The sequence below is a fragment of the Ceratosolen solmsi genome, unplaced genomic scaffold (assembly GCF_000503995.2).
Source record: "Ceratosolen solmsi marchali unplaced genomic scaffold, CerSol_1.0 scaffold61, whole genome shotgun sequence".
Taxonomy (NCBI): Eukaryota; Metazoa; Arthropoda; class Insecta; order Hymenoptera; family Agaonidae; genus Ceratosolen; species Ceratosolen solmsi.
Genome location: NW_011948435.1, coordinates 3204744 through 3223227, shown reverse-complemented (window position 1 = coordinate 3223227; position 18484 = coordinate 3204744). Strand labels below are relative to the sequence as shown.

Below are 18484 nucleotides of genomic sequence, written 5' to 3'. Positions count from 1 at the left end.
CTCTGACGCGGCGCCACTCGACCGATCCCAAATAACAAAGCCGCCCATTGGCTGACGACATTTGCAACCGGCATTATCGCGTAAAACAAAAAAAGCCTAATTCGCATAATATTTCGATGAAAGTTGATCATTAGTGGCGTCCCTTACTTTATCACGACCCTTCTTCCCTAAACATCGTCACTTTCGCAAGCACGTGCACACAATCACCGAGAATTTCGTACGTTTTGTCAGGCTCTGTACGGGCCCCGACGCAGCCCCGAGAGCGACGAACTCGTCGGATTCGTCGACATTACGAATCTCTGCGGCTACTTTAGACGTTTAGAACTTTAGATTTCGTACACAACCCTCCTCGACTTCCTCGCCTTCACTCGAACCGTCGATCGTAATCTCGATAATGACGCGTAAAGGTTACGCTAGACGCGATGTGTGCCTCTTTGTCCATTCGCTTACGGGGGAACGACGAATATATGGTTAGAGTAACGGCGGCAGCGGGGGCGGCCGGCCCAGACTAAAAGAGCGAGAGTGAAAGAGAAGCCAAGGAAGATATATAGGAAACGGAGGCTTTGCGCATCTATCAGTGCTCGCGGGCGATGGCGAGTGGTGCGCGCGCCATTTCACTCTACTGCCCCGACGCTTAATGTGCGCGGTATATACGCGTGCTGGAGTTAAGCTCCCGAAATGCCTGGGGAAGAAATCCTCTTTTCACTGCCTCTCCGACTTCTCCGGGGCTCGTTTTTCTTTCCGGGGCGTGCGTTTTTGTTTCCTTCGCTCGTCCTCTCCCCCCCCCCCCCCCCCCCCCCCCCCCACACCCTCGGCTATACTTTCGGCCCCTTGTTCCTCCCGGATCGTCGGTCTTGCAAATTATCGCGCAAAGTCGGGAAACGACGCCGAGACGTCCGCCGAACTTTTTCACATTACGAGCTTGCGAGCGAGCCACGGCCGTTTCAAGCTCGTACCAGCCACGCTGATTATCGAGATGATGGGTCATTCGCTCTGGCTTATTAATGATTGACGACGAGTCGGTGACGATGGCCAATGATTTCCCGGCCCTTGTGGTCGCCATGCCGTAACGACTACGTCCTTGCGGAGAAAGTAAGGTTAATTCGACGCGCCGCGTGAAGAACTTTCGGGCCGAGCTGGAAAATTATCAAAGGTCACATATAAAGATTCGTCGGTCGGGATTGCCGGAAGCGAGGTAGAGGCAACTTGGACGGTAACTCGAATCCGACGATCCTGGCTGCCCCCACTCGTTAAATGACCGCGAGTATCGCTACTGCGAATCTGTCTCCTACCTTTCTCCACCTTTTCCCACCTTACCCCGCCACCTACTTGGTGGCACATTAAGAACGACAAAAAACGAAAATCTCCATCTCGGGGGAAGCGTTCGTCAAATTCAATTTCCCAAAGGAGCAGCAGCTCGAGCTCGTTAGAGACACGAGGATGGCGGATGGTTGAGTGTGGGGCAGGGAGGGGTTGGGGGTATGGGGGGGGGGAGTATGGGAAGGAGGTAGAGCAGGGATGGGAGCACGTATCACTGCGAGAAACGAGACGAGGACAGTGCTAATGACGCATGGTGCTGCACTGTGCATTGGTCTAACACACGTATGTTTGTTACTTTTTCCAGAGGCGGTTATGAGACTTCGATGATTAGCGGCTGGTGTGATACAAGCATTCGCAGCAGCGTCAAGAGAAGCGTCATGGGTTACCGACTACAGCTCCTTCTGTGCGCCCTCCTGCACCAACACTTGGTCCACGGCATCGATATATGTGAGTAGAAGTCGCTTGTTTCCAGCTTCCTCTTCTCTTATTGCAAGGGCCCGCGGTCAGTCACTGGTCCGTGAAGGACGGCCGCGTGAGCGATCCGCCTCGTTAAAGAGTACCCCCCCCCCCCCCCCCCCCCCGTTAAAGAGTCCCCCCCCCCCCCACACACACACACCGCCCCACCACCCCCGCGCCCTTACACACACGGGCAAATACAATCACACCTACACGCACGCGTACGCACACAAACATAGGCATTACCCATACCCATTACCCATCGCTCATCGCCCGTCTCGCACCGCTCTCGCGACGATCCCATCGGCGCATTAACGTCGCGACCTCCCGGCAGCGAAGCACGCGTTTACCTGACATAACCGACACCCAATTATCGTTGGAGCGCAGCGAAGGGGAGACGAATAAAAGGCTCGAGACAAATAAATAAATAAAAATAGACGGGCAATGTCGTGATTCGTATCTTCGTGCGCGTAAATGTTGTCGACGAGCATGTTGCGTGCGAAAGGCTTTTCTCTATTCCATATGGTCGTGCGAATCCTCGGACTCGAGTTCCCTCTTTCGGCTTAGGCGCTACGCCCGTTAATTATCCCTCATATTTATATAAGCTTCGCCTTTCACGCCTCCGCCTGAACTTTCTCCCGTTGGCTAACGCTCTGCAGATACACTCGTATTAAAAGTACAAAAATACGCGCCGATTCGAGTTTGACCGAATTAATTGGAAATTATAAATAATAAAGGCTCATGATGACGCTTATTAGTTGAAAGTCTATTATTATACGTCTATGCCTCCTTTTATTATGGCTCGCGGAATCTTATCGCATATTAGTAATAATGGTCCAAGATACTGGAATAATTAACTGGTTATTTCGCTTGATTAGTTTAACGTCCAAAGCGTGTAAGCTGCGGTTCGTGACAGCAATCGAGTGGAATATTTAAAAATGTAGGAAGTGTATTTAGTTTGCTATTCCTATTAATGCTATTATGGCGAAAGTAAATGCGGTAGCTAATGCACGTTTCATGTTGCACTACAAAGTTTGATAAGGTTTATCATAACGATATTTTTCTCACACTATTTCTTTGCCGGAGTATCAAATTAGCGCTATCTCCAGCAGCCCAACTGAATTTAATACTGACCAGCATCGCTGATTGGTGACAAGTGTCATAAACTCTGTCGTTCTGCATTATTTAAATTGATGATCCGGGACTAATTGGATTTCCATTAAAAGTGTAGGGATGATTTATCGTGATTATATGAAGCGTCTCTCCGATTTTGATAATACATCATTATAACAATTCGAGATAACCAACGGTAAGCGCAGATGTATCGTTTTGTCATTACTTATACTTATCGCGTTGGAAATAAAAGGATAATACGGCCGGCGGCGGCGGCAGAGGCGGCGCCGGTAGTAACAACAGCAGCGGTAGTAGCAGTGGCAATACCACCACCACCACTACCACCACCACCACCATCATCACCACCAGTAGTGGCAGCAGCAAAATAACAGGCATAGAAATAATTTCATATTAGAGTTAACAATTCCAGTTGATGCATAATTCAGAATTCCTCGCCTTATACCCGGACGCCGTCCCCGTTCATCGGCCGCCGATTCATGTCCCGCGCCTCACCCCACCTCGTCATACCGTTCGCTCTGCCTACCCACACTTTGTACACTTGATAATTATTAGATGGCCGACATAGCGATTGGCGCCAACGGCAACGCGCCTCGTCGAGTCGAGCGGCTGTCGCACCACCACGTGTTGATTCGCCCTCTAGGATAAACACGGCGCCGAGGCCTTGGGCAGAAGTGCGTGCCAGTCGCAAAAACGAGGAGAGGCGAATGAATAAAACAAGCCCGCGTCCCCGACGTCTGGATACTCTTGCACGGCTGCCCTTCTCGGAAGCCACCACCGTCGTCACGGCCGATTTGAGGCTTAAACGGTCTCGTGCTGGGCGCGAATGGCGGCGGCCGTACGCACGCCGACGCCGACGCCGAGGCTCCCGATGATCGATTCGACCCGGCCAGACGCGCTTCTCTACAAACCTCCTGTCCCTCCCCTGCGCCCCTGCTGATGTATGCCTACACGCGCCGAACGCCTCGGGCGCTCCTTCGCTCTACCTCCAAGTGTGTTTTCGCCTTTTCTCTGATCCCGTCGTTCTCTAACCTCCCTCACACCCCTCTCCGCCCCACCAACAGCATCATCATCGTCGTCGTCATCAACATCATCCTCTATCCCCTCTACCTCTACCACCTCCACCTCCACCTCCTCCTCCTCCTCCTCCTCCTCCTCCTCTATCTCCTCTATCTCCTCTACCTCCACCACCTCCACCACCACCTCCTCCACCACCTTCTCCTCCTCCTCCTCGTCCTCGTCCTCCTCCTCCTCCTCCTCCTCCTCCTCCACCTTCTCCTCCTCCTCCTCGTCGTCCTCCTCCTCCTCCTCTATCTCCTCTATCTCCTCTACCTCTACCACCTCCTCCTCCTCCTCTATCTCCTCTATCTCCTCCTCCTCCCCCACCTCCACCACCACCTCCTCCACCACCTTCTCCTCCACCTCCTCGTCGTCCTCCTCCTCCTCCTCTATCTCCTCTATCTCCTCTACCTCTACCACCTCCTCTACCACCTCCTCCACCACCTCCTCCTCTATCTCCTCTACCTCATTCACCTCGTCGTCGCCTCCAACCGTCTCAAACCACCAAGCGCGAGTCTTTCGCTCTTTTAGGATTGCCAGGCCGATTACGGCCTCACGGGCTTGTTACGCCGTTTAACAATGTTTAGCCGCTGCTCCTCCAACGGCTATTGATTATAGAAATTTATGCATGAATTATCGTCCGAATCGTCGCTGCGTAGGCGACGTTGTTACGCGTCCATTGCCAGTCTCTTCGTCGGCCCGATTAATCGCCCAGTTTGCTTTATTTATTTATTTAATCGCGTATCGCAGCGACGTTAAATTGCGGCCTCTCGTCTCTCCTCAATCCTTTCATCATGCGCATAGTATGCCAGCACTATTTATACTATCCATTCATTGAATTTATTCTCCTTTTTCCCGTGTCCGACCTCTCGTGTCATCCTCCTCGCATTTACATAATGTTCCTATGATTATGTGCCTGAAGCAGCTCTCGGTAACGGGCGATTATCGAGTGGCAAACTGGCAAGGCATTATAACGATAAAGATTCGTTTCTGTCCTTTGTATTCAGCGCCTCGCAGTCGCTCGAATGTTCCTTGGACTCGGCAGCCTCGACTTATTAATTCTCGAATTGCCGCACGTATTAAGACGGCACCGATACCCTCGCCTTAGACACGATCAATTAGAGTGTCGGGGCCCAGGACGCGTTCGCGCCACTATGTTCTCCCGGCCGAACGAAAAGCGTTTCGAGCCCAGTCCCGCCGAGCTATAATCATCGATGCGAACGCAAACACGAAACGTAAAAAAAAAAAGCACACTTCGTTATCGTGCCGTGGAGCACCATGTAAATTTCCCGTAAGGTACCAGAGGCCATAGGGGGAGGCTCCATTTAATTGCCGTGAGTCACGCCAGGGCGAGTAACCATAACTTTTCGCTCGGCTCGTGAGAGGGATAATCGCGCGGTGGTGGAAAAGAGCCGAAAACACGGCGTCCGCGCATTATATCCCACTCGTGCTTCTCCACCCGATGTTAAAGCCACGCTCTTACGCCTCGGTGTTCCTTACGGGCCATTGATTCGAGCGCCGACGCGGCCACCGCCGCCACCACCGCCACCATTGCTACCGTCGCCAACGCCGCAACCACTACCGCTGTTACCACCGCCAATGCCGACGGAAGAGCACCAGGTAAATAAGGGGGAACGCCAAACTCGCAAAGTATTCACGCTCATTTTAGTGGATGGGGGTGGGGTGGGGGGGGGGATAAAGGCGATCGCCCTACAACCGCAAAATATACGACGATGAAGAATCGCGGACAGGGGGAGGTGGTGTGAGTGAGTTAGATGGAGGAATAAGGGATGTCTAGCAAGGTTGGAAGCGTCGAGGAGATGAAATGTGATGAAAGATTGTTTGGCCCTGGATTTCGATGTTTCATAAAGGATTCTTGGATATTGTCGATCATTTGTGTGCGATAAAAATCTTGAAAAAAACAAGGATAATTTGGGTTTTTAAATATTTTTTTAGGAGTATTCAATATTCTAAAATTTTCACAAGAGTCGCGGAACGTGAGAATAATTGCTTAACGATTACCGGTGTCAATTCGACCGTTTTGATGGCTGTTACAAGACAATGTAACCAATTGCTTTACTTGCTTAAGCATCGGCATTTATTTTATTGCCGTTTAAGTATTTCGTGATTCTTTATGGTCGTAGCATTATTATGCCTTGAATTATCGTAACTCGTTTCACTTGGACCAAGTGAATACCTGCAATGACTATCTCAAAGCAATTCAAAATTACTCGACATTTCTCCAGTTCAACATTGGTCCATAAAAGTTTAAAAACGGAGAGAGAGAGAGAGAGAGAGAGAGAGTGCGTGTGACGGGCGGGGTTGGGGGAGGTGCCAATCAACACATTAGTCGTGTATTGTGGAATGTGAGCGACGACTTATTAGCTCGATAATATCGCAGCCTTGGACATAAACGGCCGAGAGTGACATATTACGGGGACAAAGGGCTAAGCAGACACGATATTTTGACATTGGTAATTGTTTAATTTACATAATTCTCAATGATCGCGCGCACTCAATGATTTCCTCTTACAAAGAGATAAATGAAAATAAAAGAAAGGGCGTAAAGGCGATATTGCTGTAGCCTGTGAGCGGGTGCTCGGGCGCACTCAGTGCCGGCGCTCTATAAATCTCCGACGCCGTTTCTCCTCGTTTCCCAGCATATTTTATGACGTTGTGTGTTACATACGCCTCGTCGTTTTTTCCCCTCTTTTGCCGAACACTTTGAAAGTGTAACGACTTTGTGAGAATTATGGGTGCCGGAAGATTTTAAGCCACGGAACATTTGAGTGATTTTCTTCCTTGGCGGGGTAAAAGGTGGAGATAGTTTATAGAATTGTCTCAAATAGACCGAATTATTGCCGAGTGCAAGCCAACCGATCGTAATTATTTCGCCAATTGGATTTAATCCTTTGACAAATTGAGCATCGAGGAGAATGAGAATTGCAACCACACGGTAATTACTTTAGTATTTAAAATTGTGAGGTATCTTTTGCGCGCACAAGCCAGGCAAAACTGCAATAGAAACGAAAAGGGCAAAAAAAGATGCGATAGTGTAATTATTCTCGGGGACTCGCAGACGCGCGTAGATAGTAAAATTCGTTAATTAAAATTTCAGCTACATTTCTAATAATTGAGGCATTAAAAAGAGGCGACGGAGAGAGAGAGAGAGAGAGAGAGAGAGAGAGTGAGAGTGAGAGAGAAAAATAAGAAGAAGAAGAAAAGGAAAGAAAGAGGCGCTTCAATTGAACCTCATTCGCCACGACGTCCTCGACAAAGCATACGCGGATTTAATTTCTTAGTCATCGCGGTTAGCCAAAGACAGACGACTCGTTTACCTAAATTACAATAAAGTAGACAATAAACAACGTGTTGTCGGGGCAGAAGGGGATTTGGAGACAACTCCCGCTACGCAATAACAGCACATCAAATGGGTCAGCCGCGAGTTTCCAGGAAAGTTCTCGTGCGCGACGCCCTGAATTGCCTCGGGCGCGACACTTTTAAAAATCTAATTAATTAATTCACATTGAGGATATTCAAAACGAGATCCCATTTCGTCTAATGCCATTGGTGGTAGTGGTGACGGGTAAGGAGGGGGTGGGGGGGGGGGCAGACCAGTTAGAGTACAAACGCCCGCGCATAAGCGCAAAGTCGACTCGTTCGTACGCGTGCCATTTACTATTCCAATGGAACTCCAATAATGCGCGATAATGCGGCTGGAGCTTACAGCTCGAGAGTTTTCAATGGACATCTGAATTTATTTATCAAAAGCAGATGTATTGGCGCACGCACTCCAACTATTTCAGTTCGAACAACCAGTATAAATTCCAACGGGCAAGTACCGACGGTTTGATCCACTCGCTTATTATAAAGCTTGTAAAGATATTTTATTCAACGGTGATGATAGTCGAGGAGCAGCTGAAAATCCCGATAGTTTCAACTTCTCGGTAAGCGCTCTCTTACACCCACCCCTCCTCCACCCACCACATTTATAACCTATAACGTATAATACACGAAGCTTGTAAATAGTCGACTGATCGCGCGCACTCCCACGAACTCTATCAGCGCCTCACAACCGATCGCAACGATCCAGCACGAGAATCATCAGCTTTTATAAGCTGCAAAATCCAATTCTCTCCTCTTTAACCAATCCGTATTAATAATCTCGACTCAAGAGTTATTAGTAACAACAGTGGAAATATAGCCTCGAGAGTACCGAGGCCAAACGCATCGCAATCGTCGAAATAGCTGAAGAAACACACACAGCCCATTGATTATTCAGTGCGGCTCGTTGTGTCACCTCCCCTCCCCCCACATTCCCCCACATCCCCCGACCACATTCACCCAATCAATCTCATCCCACCCCCACCACAGCCGACAGCTACGACCCATGCCCTCGAGTCCCGCGGCACTCCGCAAAGTGTCCGTGACTCTTTGTGCGTCTCCGCTCCGTCGCTCGTCGCTCATCGCCGCCAGTAAATCCTTCTCTCCTCGGCGTTACTTAGCGGCATAATCGTCTCGGAATATGGCGCGAACCAAGTGCGCCACGTCCATGGAGACGCAATCCGTCGACGTCTCCGCTCACTCGCTCCCTGCCGACCTCGTGACATCCTGCCCCCGCCCATCGTACACGCTCGAGCCAGCCAACGAGCAATCCTCTCCTCACTTTGTGGAGCGATGCATTTTTAGACGTGACACAATTCTTTCTTACGGCTGTCTAATAATAACGTCGGTGTTCGCTAATGAGCTCGGCATTTGAGACTTTGCCCGCGCGTTCTAGGATACAGTTTCTGGGATTATTATGTAATCGTAGGAGATCCGTTAGAGCGTCCAACTTTCGTAGCAACAAATATTTGGCTGTATGGCATTTTATTTTTGTTATTGTTTCTTTGCACGTTTGTTTTGATATTTAAGGATGGGACTAGAAACTGTGATTACAGGATAACAATTAACGGGCGACGATGAGCATTGGTTTAACCATTAAGATTAGACTTTTTACACTTTTTCCACAGTCTTTATCATCAAGACCATAATCATTGCCGGGGTGGGTAATTAATCGTTTTACCTCATTTTCTTTTTTCTCTCTTCTTTTCTTGTATTTCTCTACATTTTTATCATCTTTATCATTTTATTTTTGGATATCAGAAGACTTTTACAGCACGTGACGTTTATTTATAGCGTCTCCTTCAATATCAAAATCAGCTCATCAATTACTTATTAAAATTGCCTTAGAGCGAAGCTAATAAACGCCACTACATTCGCACGGGACTCTCAATAAGCCTTTTGAGATTTTTTTGATCTTGAAAGGATCTACAGCGTGCCTGGTATGAATCTTCGTATGGTCGTACGTTATAGAGATACGGTCGGAAAGTCGCTAGACTACGGTTGAAAAACGCCACTTGCGCCGTGCTCACCATTTGCTCCGGGGATCGACTCTTAAGGCGGGCCGGGGGGGGGGACCCCTTATTATACTACAAGTTAGACGTATCGAGTGTCGTTGGTTGGTTTGAAGGGTGGGGTGGGGAAGCCAGGTCCAAGAGGCTCAACAAGCGTACGTCATTTAACGCCTCGAGAATCGGCTTGTCTTCTAATTCCTTCGAAATGCGCTCATGGTTAAGCGAGCGAGCGTAACCGCAAAAAAGAGCGAGCGACCGATCGCGAGTTCCAGGAGGCAAAGCTCCAGCGGCAATTTCCAGAGTTCCAGCCGTTACGGCATGCCGTGTGGTATTGCGGAACGGCCAACTTATGTGGTACACGAGAGCTGAGTTGGCGAATTCGCGGTCGTGCGGGGGATGATGCAAAATCACGCAAAATGTGGAGTGTATGGGCGCACGGGAAGGTAAAGCGGGAAAGTGCCAGGGCTTTTCTTAATGGCGAGTGAGCGAGAGGCGACACGAGGGAGGTTAGGTTTGTTATATGTATTCCAGGTACAAGATGATATCGTGCCATCGTGAAATCTTGTGCATGTGTATGCGCGTGCGGGTGCGTCTGTCCATATCTTGTTTTTTTCTTCTTCGTTCGGGTGCAATTACATACACGATGATCGAACTAATTGAAATCAGCTTGTCGATATCGTCGATATCGTTCCACGCGGATGACTATTCGGGCGACAAAATTAAGCAAGTTATTTTATCTGAATATTTCATCGGGACTTTAAAGAATATTCAGATACGGGATTAATTGCTTCTGATACGTGAAAATAATGAAAGCTCTATCGCTGAATTTTAAACGGTAGAGGCCAAACAACGATATACGAAAAAAAAAAAAAAATTTTTTATATTTCACAATTAAGAGAATATCTTCACTTTCATTTCTACACTTAAATTTCGTGCATTAAGGATTTTAATCATTATCATCATCATCATCATCATCATCATAATCACGTCTCTCTCTCTCTCTCTCTCTCTCTCTCCCTCCCTTCCTCACCTCTCACTAGTTGTTATCTTCATTTTTTATTGAAATTGTTTTTATTTAATCATGTATTTGCTTTTTCGCCATTGTTACTATGCCAATGAATGCTCCATACTCTGCATGCGCAGTATTAATCCGTAATAATGAGCGCTTCTCCGCTTCGTTACGAGATATTTAGGTAAATACAGCCAATTAAATATGAGTTAAAGTCGATTGCTTCATCACCTGCTCAACTATCGAAACATACAATCAGTAAGGGTCGAATCGCTGGTTAACATTTGACCTTACATTATCTTAAATACTACTTGGTGCACGTAACACCACCACTCAAGCATTTCAAAATTACATAATGTACTGTATTTCTGAATTTATTCGCACCGCAATGGTCCTTTTGCCCACAAAAGCCCATTATATCTGCAACAATTATTAATGCGCCTTTTGCCTGAAAGTATTATTAAAAATTCGCTATTATTATTTATTATTATTATGATATTCGATATTCGATATTATTATTTATCTATTAATTTTGTTTTTCTCCCTAATCTATGAGACGGAACCACAATGCCGTAAAAGAATTCCCGGATTTTTCCGGTCATCGTAGAGCAGCAGCCAAAGAGTTCGAGGAGCGCGACGGGATACTCTTGAATTTATTCATCCTCGAATGATTCGCGACGTCAAAGCTGAAAAGTCGGTGAACCGCGATGCGTAGCATCCCACCTCCCACCCTACAAGATCGGGTCCGCGCAATTTATTAAAGGTCGGCTCTCGCGAAACTCGGTAAAGGGCCCCGGCAACTAATTGGAGGCCGCGCGACCTAACGAGCGCTTGTCGGTCGGAATAACTCGCGGGGCGAATGCAGAAAATCGGAGCACTTAAGGACGTTGATGCATAAACACCGGTCGACTGGCAGGGGGTGGGGTGGCCGGGGATTCACGCTCACTTTCTCAGTATCCGCGGATTCGGCTGGTTTTCGGCCCCGGGACTCCCTCTCGCCTAGGCATTTGCGAGTGTCGACGTTTGCCGGGCCCCGATTGATCGACGCGCACACACACAGGCCCTCGACCGGTCGTGTGGAGTCGTCTCTCCGAACCCTCGGCGCGCCGATAAAGGGCAAAAATCACCGACCAATCGGATCTTGTTTCGTAGAGATCGTAGCTAACGCTAAGTGGCACAGATCGTTCGACGATCGTTCGAGGACATTCGCTCGCCAAGGTGCTCGAGCAGCATTCCGTGCGGTTGATATTTCGACATTGGCGGAGTGATCGGCGGGAGGGGAGGGAGGAGGTGGTTCATAGCCAGGGACATCTACGGGACTGCACTTCTGACTTGCTTAAAATTGCATTTGCGCGGGGCGTATTTTTGACGAAATAACGCATCTCAAGCGAGCTCGAATGATTATTCCTTGGGTATTTGCGCGGGCGAGCTCGCGTTGAGTATGAAAAAAAATCCCGTGCTCGAACTGCGGCTCTACACACACACACACACACACACACACACACACACACACACACACACACACACACATATATATCGCATATAATCTCGAGGCTCGGAGGCAATGATTTCTAAAACAAAAAGCGAATTTTATTGGGGGAGCATTAATCATCGGGAGCTGGAGTCTCTAAGCGTTGTCCGTGATATCGCATGCCTCGGAACAATCAGATTTGACAAATGCTTTTCGCAATACAGCTTAAAGAGCTAAATGTTGGCCCACGAAATTGCTGGAATAATAAGCGACAAGTCAGTACTTAATCATCGCTTAAAACTAAATGCTTAGAAACGAGTCTTTCGGCTGAAATTAATAGTCCTCGTATTTATCCGTTTGGCTGTGTGGCTCTCACGCCGAGAATTCACGTAGGCGACAATGCTCTAAAAGCGGCGATACGTGGATCCTTCTGGCCATATGGGTGTGCGAGCGCGCGGGCTCGCGCATGTGTGCTCGGCAGAACCACCTTCAGCTTCTTGGAGTTGAAATTTGGTTGCATCTTGTACGTGAAAAGTAAAGGACAGGTAATAATGTAAACTATAGGGTTACAAAGAGAAATGGAAGAGTGTGGTGGGAGAAAGGAGTCGAAGGGCTCGGGAACGAGCGATGGTAGGGAGGGACGCGCCGGTACTTTTGAAATTAACTTATTGACGCGTCTTTCCCATGGAAATAAATTACAACGCGATTATCGCTGCGATAAATTGAAATCGCTATGCTTGCGTCTGCCTATCCTTTCTTCTATTTTCCACCGAGACTCCCTGATAGTTTGCTGATTATCGGGTTGCCTTAATAATATTCGTCTGATAAGTGTTAATTTATACGAAGACGATGGACCTATTGTAAGGAGAAGAAATTTGCAGTCGAATTCGATAAACTCGGTTGGCTATGATAATAATAATGGCGCAGGGAGGAGGTAAGATGACTCTGCCAGGGCCTATTAAACGTAAGGAGTCAAGTCCGTTGTAATTAGCGTAAAGCAATTTTATCCATTCTTCATTCTAATACCATGTAATACCGTGATTCCATGAATTACAATCTATACAATTATGATATTATAAATGTATGTAATAATAATTAATAATAATCAATGATAATTATTAATAATAATAGGATACGTATGTGCAAGCTTTAAAGGCCGAATAATAAATATCTCCGGCTGCTTTTAAAGTTTCACATGACTTGGGACTTTGGGATGAGTGTGCGCTCGTCATCGAACTTAAGTCGACCAAAGTATTAAATATGCGAAAGTAATCAAGTGACACGTCAAAGCCCGAACAATAACAATCCCAAATGCAAGCGCACCCATTAACATAGTGCCAATAATAAAAGTATAATAAAAATGGTTTTTTTTTTTTTTTTTCTTTTTTTTCATAAATTACGGCGACTCTCCCATCGCAAATTAAAATAGCATCTTTATAAATACATCACAATTCATATTTCTCTTAAGAAGGCGCGCAAAGAAAGCAAAATCTGTATTTACGAGGGCAATATAAAAGCTGTTGAGAAACGCACCGCCAACATACGCGTACGCGCGCATACGTACATCATCTCCGTTCCTTCTCTTAGAAACAAAACACATTATCATCAGTGCGGACCTTATAAATTCGGTCTACTTGCCTCTCGTTTCCCGGCGCCTCCGTCCTTCATTCTCTCCCTTTTCATGTGGCAAGAGAAATTGAAATTCGCCTGACGATAAATTCGCGAGCGTCGCGTCGACGCGTTTCGCGTACACGCATTCCTCACTTCCACTGGAATCTTTCCCGATGTCAATTAATCTCTTTGATCTTCTGCGATTTTTACCTCCGTCCCTCGCATCGCCCGCCATTTTTTTTTTTTTTTTTTTCATCCAGTTTATTTTCGCTTGTAACGAGCTTGTATTATGCGATGTCGCGTTTGGAATAATTTTCTCAAAGACACGAGTGCCCGTTGCTTTTCACCAATAAAATGTAAGCGCGCGTATTGTGCGATTCGCGTCAACTCGACGTTAAATTCCAGACGGTAAGTACTTCGTATTCAGAATTGCTCGGAATCGACTTCATAGTTAGTTAGTCGAGTTGCTTTATAATATCGAGCGGCTTAATGCCATTCAGCCTTAAACAGATGCGCATTAAATGTCATGTCGAACAAGCCCGAGAGGCCGTGCAATAAGATACTTGGATAATATTACGAACAATAGTTGATTATCCGCTAGTCGAATGAAATTAAAATGTAATATGAAATATATATATATATATATATATAAAATCTCGGTCTTCTTAGCGACTCGGCCCTCGAAGGAGAAACGTTCAATCGCGTTAAAAATCTAGCGCCCGACGGATCCGCCAAATAACGTCGATGACGCTAATGTCTCAATATGGCATTGAGAATAAAGTATTTTGCAAATTGATTAGCAATGATTGGTTCAATGCAATTAAAATACTGATTTTTTTCAAACTATCGCTCAGTCGGCGAACAATTAAAAAAAAAAGAAAGCGTTTGTTAAGATTCCTAGGTACGTAATTTAGTTCACGTTAATGCTCGGCATCACGCCATAATCCAATTAAGTAATTTTTAAAATAATTAGAAATGTGTAACTCGTGAATTTCAGTAATGCTTCGTACATCGATTATCTTGACAATCCCTCACTCGTATCCTCTTACTTGGAAATTCAGCTTAGAGCCTGTAATTTTTACTTTATCTCGTATGTTAGGCCACCGTCTAAAAGTTATAAACAACCAGTTATAACAGACAAGTTAATAGGCATTCGTTCATTACAGTAAAAATTATGTGCGGTATAAAATTGCTATTTGCACTGTAATATTTATTTATTCTGATATTCATCTATCGTCTCAGCACCAGGTTAATCGTATAACAATAGATAGTTATTGAAATAACTGTTTAAAAATTTTTTTTTTTATCTAATACATGTTAAATTCAATGGTATTGTCCATACTATTGTGGATGAAACTATAATTAGCTATGGACCTACAGACTTGAGATTATTAACATCTTTTCAACAAATAATATAATTTGCCATTCGTGTGTTTGAGTTAAAATAGTATCATCAAGCGATCCAAACGGATGAATTAAATTATTATTGGTATTTGATATTCTCGAGTCTCGGGATAACTCAACTTTTAGCAAAATTATATATATAATATATGATTAATATGCTCCTACTTAATTCTACTCAATACTCAGACGATTACACACGCATTTTGCCTCCAATATTGTTCGAAAAATCTTTCTTCCTTTGTTTTATATTGTTTGTACATATATATGTATATATATATTACGGGAATTACAATAAAATCCATCCGCAAGTATGTCGATGAAAAATAGTGTGTTGTTGTCCTCCACTCTAGACGCTGAAATGACGCTAAGACGTGAGAATTGAATAGAAAAAGCCCCGATAGCCCTAAGTGTGTAAAGGACGATAAAACCGATTGCTCGTCGTGACGAGCCAACACACTCGACTCGGCACCAAGTATTCTTGGTAGTGATTTGGAAAAAAAACAAACGTCTATTTTCGATGTGTGGCCTGAAAGCCCTGGCGGAAGCGTGGATCAACACAACCCCGGCTAACATGGTAACAGTGCAGACGCACGGACAACAGGTTCGCAACAACCTGTTAATAGCGGCAATGTCGTTATGTTAATGCGCGGCTTCGGTGGCCGAGAATGACACGATAATTCCAACGCGCGCGCGTCCTTAATGGTCCGGCAGCGTAATTGGAAAACGAAGCTTTGGCGCACGCGTGTAATGGCCGCATACACGCACATTGCAGACGGCAGATAGAGAATCAATGGCGAGGAGTCCGGGGTTCGACTACAATGGCGGCGTTGGTGGTGGTGGTGGTGGTGGTGGTGGTGGTGATGGTGGTGATGGTGGTGATGGTGGTGATGGTGGTGATGGTGGTGATGGTGGTGTCGGTGTCGGTGACGGTGGCGATGCCGGTGGCGATGGCGGTAAAAGGCAAGGGGGAAGGGTCGGGGTTAATGGGCCACGGAAGATACGCGTTCTCGAATAAAGGAAGGACTCGCAACTCCTGCCATGCGCGTTGTAAGTGGAATTCCCGTCGACTTTAATTATTAACCGATGACTTTTGTGCGCCGGTTCCGTATCGATCGAATAACTCGAGTATCGCCGACCGAAACGAACGCGTTTAATTCGATTTCATGTCCCCCCACCCACCGTCAATCGTCCCCCTCCACCACCGACCCTATGATGAGAGAAAGATTAATTAATTTGTTTTTGCGTGCAAGATCGACTTTTTCGAGCGCTTAATTAGTATGCAGTCGAGAGTTATATAGGGGCGCATTTCATTACCGGGCGTTTACGCGAGCGGGACTATTTTTAATTTACGACACAAATCAATGCCGGCGACTGGATTATCGGAGCTATTTGTTTTCGCTAAATTTAAATTTCGCATTGGCCGTAAAGAAATGTGAGCTCACTAGTGTAGGCAAACTAAAACTACAATTACGCGATAGTCAAATATGTTTGCCGACCATAAACGAGTATTTACTCCTTTCTATTACGATCCTCGTGACTCGAAGTTTCAACTTGTTTTATGCATGTGTTAAGAAACTTTTCTCCTTCCTACGTAACAAAGAGTTCCACTATTGATCCGAATAAATTCTGCTCTTGTTCACGTTACTTTTAACATCATACGAATAATACTGGCCGGTTTGACTTAACGCTCGTAATTATTCGAATTCCTCTTCGCCCCCCCCCCCGCCCACCAATCCTCTGTTTCGTCCGCCCCTCTTCATTCATCTCGCTAAGTTTCAAAGTAAAACTCGGTTTTTATAATAAATTGCGTCTCCCTGGCAATTAGTCGCTTGTCGTTTCTATCATCGCTCGCTCATTTTTCATCTTATTCTAACCTCCGTACTAAATCTTTCAATCAACAGCTTATTAAGATACCCTGCTGGATCCTTAACGCCATTTGCGCTCGGATTTCAATGTATTCGAACACGAATCTCTGCTATATTTGATTGATAATTCGTGTCGTCGCGCAGAAGCAAAAATATAAAAAAAAACAAAAAAACAAAAAAAACAAAAACCAATAAATAAAAAACAAAAGAAAATATAAATAAATAGAAGAAGGAGAAGAATGTGAAGAAAGGAGGAAGGTTACTGGAAGGAAATTAAAGGAAGAATAAAGAGTAACAATAGAAATAAGAAGTGGAGAAAAAATGTACATGGCTTTAGGCTTTATGTAGGGAGAAGATGGGCAAACTCTGGCGTCGCTGGCCTATTGCCTTTAATATCGCTCACCAACCCTCTTGATCTAGAAAAAGTGCGCCAATTTTTCATGAACGGTAAAGAATCCAGAAAACTGCGCACGCCCGAAAGGATTAAAGCTATTTTCCCGTTAGACGTGTCCGTCGCTTCTCTTACCCACTATAAAAAGCATTCTTCTCCGCTAATATAAATTCTCGTATAGCCCCCCCCCCCCCCAATCCCCCACCACTCATCCCTTAGCCAGCAACACGGACTTCCAATATCCGCAGACTCCTTCGAAGGGGACTTAAACTTAGGCTAGTGGCGCTCGGGATCGCGGCCGACAAAAGCCGGCTCCGAGAGTCTGGCCGTAACGGCGCAAAGTGCCTCCTCCTCCCTCCCGACGCACTCGACATCCATCAATCCTGCGAATGGATCGGAAAAGTTGGAGACGCTCCGCCGGCGAGGAGGGTCACACGAGGGAGCCCAACTCACGAAAAGTGCAATAATCCTTCGATTTCTCGAGCCGAGATGTCTGTCTGTCTGTCCGTCTGTCTGTTTATCCGTCTGTTCGTCCTTCCGTGCGCCCTTTTCTCAGGTCCTCCTTCTCTCCTCTTCTTCCGCCCTGTCACTTCCGATCGGCTTTCGCTTGTTTTCATAAATCCAATTTCCCGCGGGCACGCGCACACATCGTTTGGGCCGAGGACGCGACAGGGCAACGGGAATAGGCCGTGCGTGCTGCCGGAGATTGTCAGTCGACCGTCTACGCGTAAAACTTCATAATGCCCGGGACGTTAAAACAAACACACTTAACCTCCACGGGCTTTTTACTTAGTACAGTGGCGGCGTCGGCGGCGTTGGTGGCGTCGATGGCGTCGGTGGCGTCGGGTGGCGTCGGTGGCGTCGGTGACGTCGGTGACGTCGGTGGCGTCGGTGGCAGCGATGGCGAATTCTTACAAATAACACGCATTTCCCTTATCGTCCTTTTAAATCGAGCCCTTATTATAGTCTCGCACGCCTGCCCTTCCCGGTCCTCTTCGACCAATGGCAATTCTCAGGATCGCAATGCGGGTGCATTCGTAACGAGCCGAGGATCGAGTCTGTAATGACAGAAGTAATGGAGGGTAGAGGAGGGCCAGCAGTGTTACAAAATACTTTTAAACGCCGAGCGTAAAGGGATCAGCGGAGCGTGCGACGAGGATGCGTCCCTTAAGCCCCTGAACAGTTTTGACTGCCGTCGTCACGCGCGCTTTCCATCTCCCCACCATCCCCCAAAATCAGACAATAATTAACAATTTGTATGGCTTTGAATGCAAACAATGGGCCGCCCAATGAGTTTCTTCGGTCCTTCGAAAGAGCCGCCATAGGGCGACACGTGGCGCTCCGGACTCGCGGCTACGATAGAGAACATGA

At 46.5% G+C, this 18484-nt stretch overlaps 1 protein-coding gene across 1 annotated transcript in view; it reads left to right on the top strand.

The window, feature by feature from the left end:
- The window catches only part of LOC105364964 (discoidin domain-containing receptor 2), a 231685-nt gene that overhangs the window by 170176 nt on the left and 43025 nt on the right, over nt 1-18484 (top strand). The window contains exon 3 of the mRNA XM_011503010.1: nt 1625-1767. Coding sequence (XP_011501312.1) covers nt 1644-1767 — 124 coding nt within the window. The 5' untranslated portion in view covers nt 1625-1643. The remainder of the gene's footprint in view (nt 1-1624; nt 1768-18484) is intronic.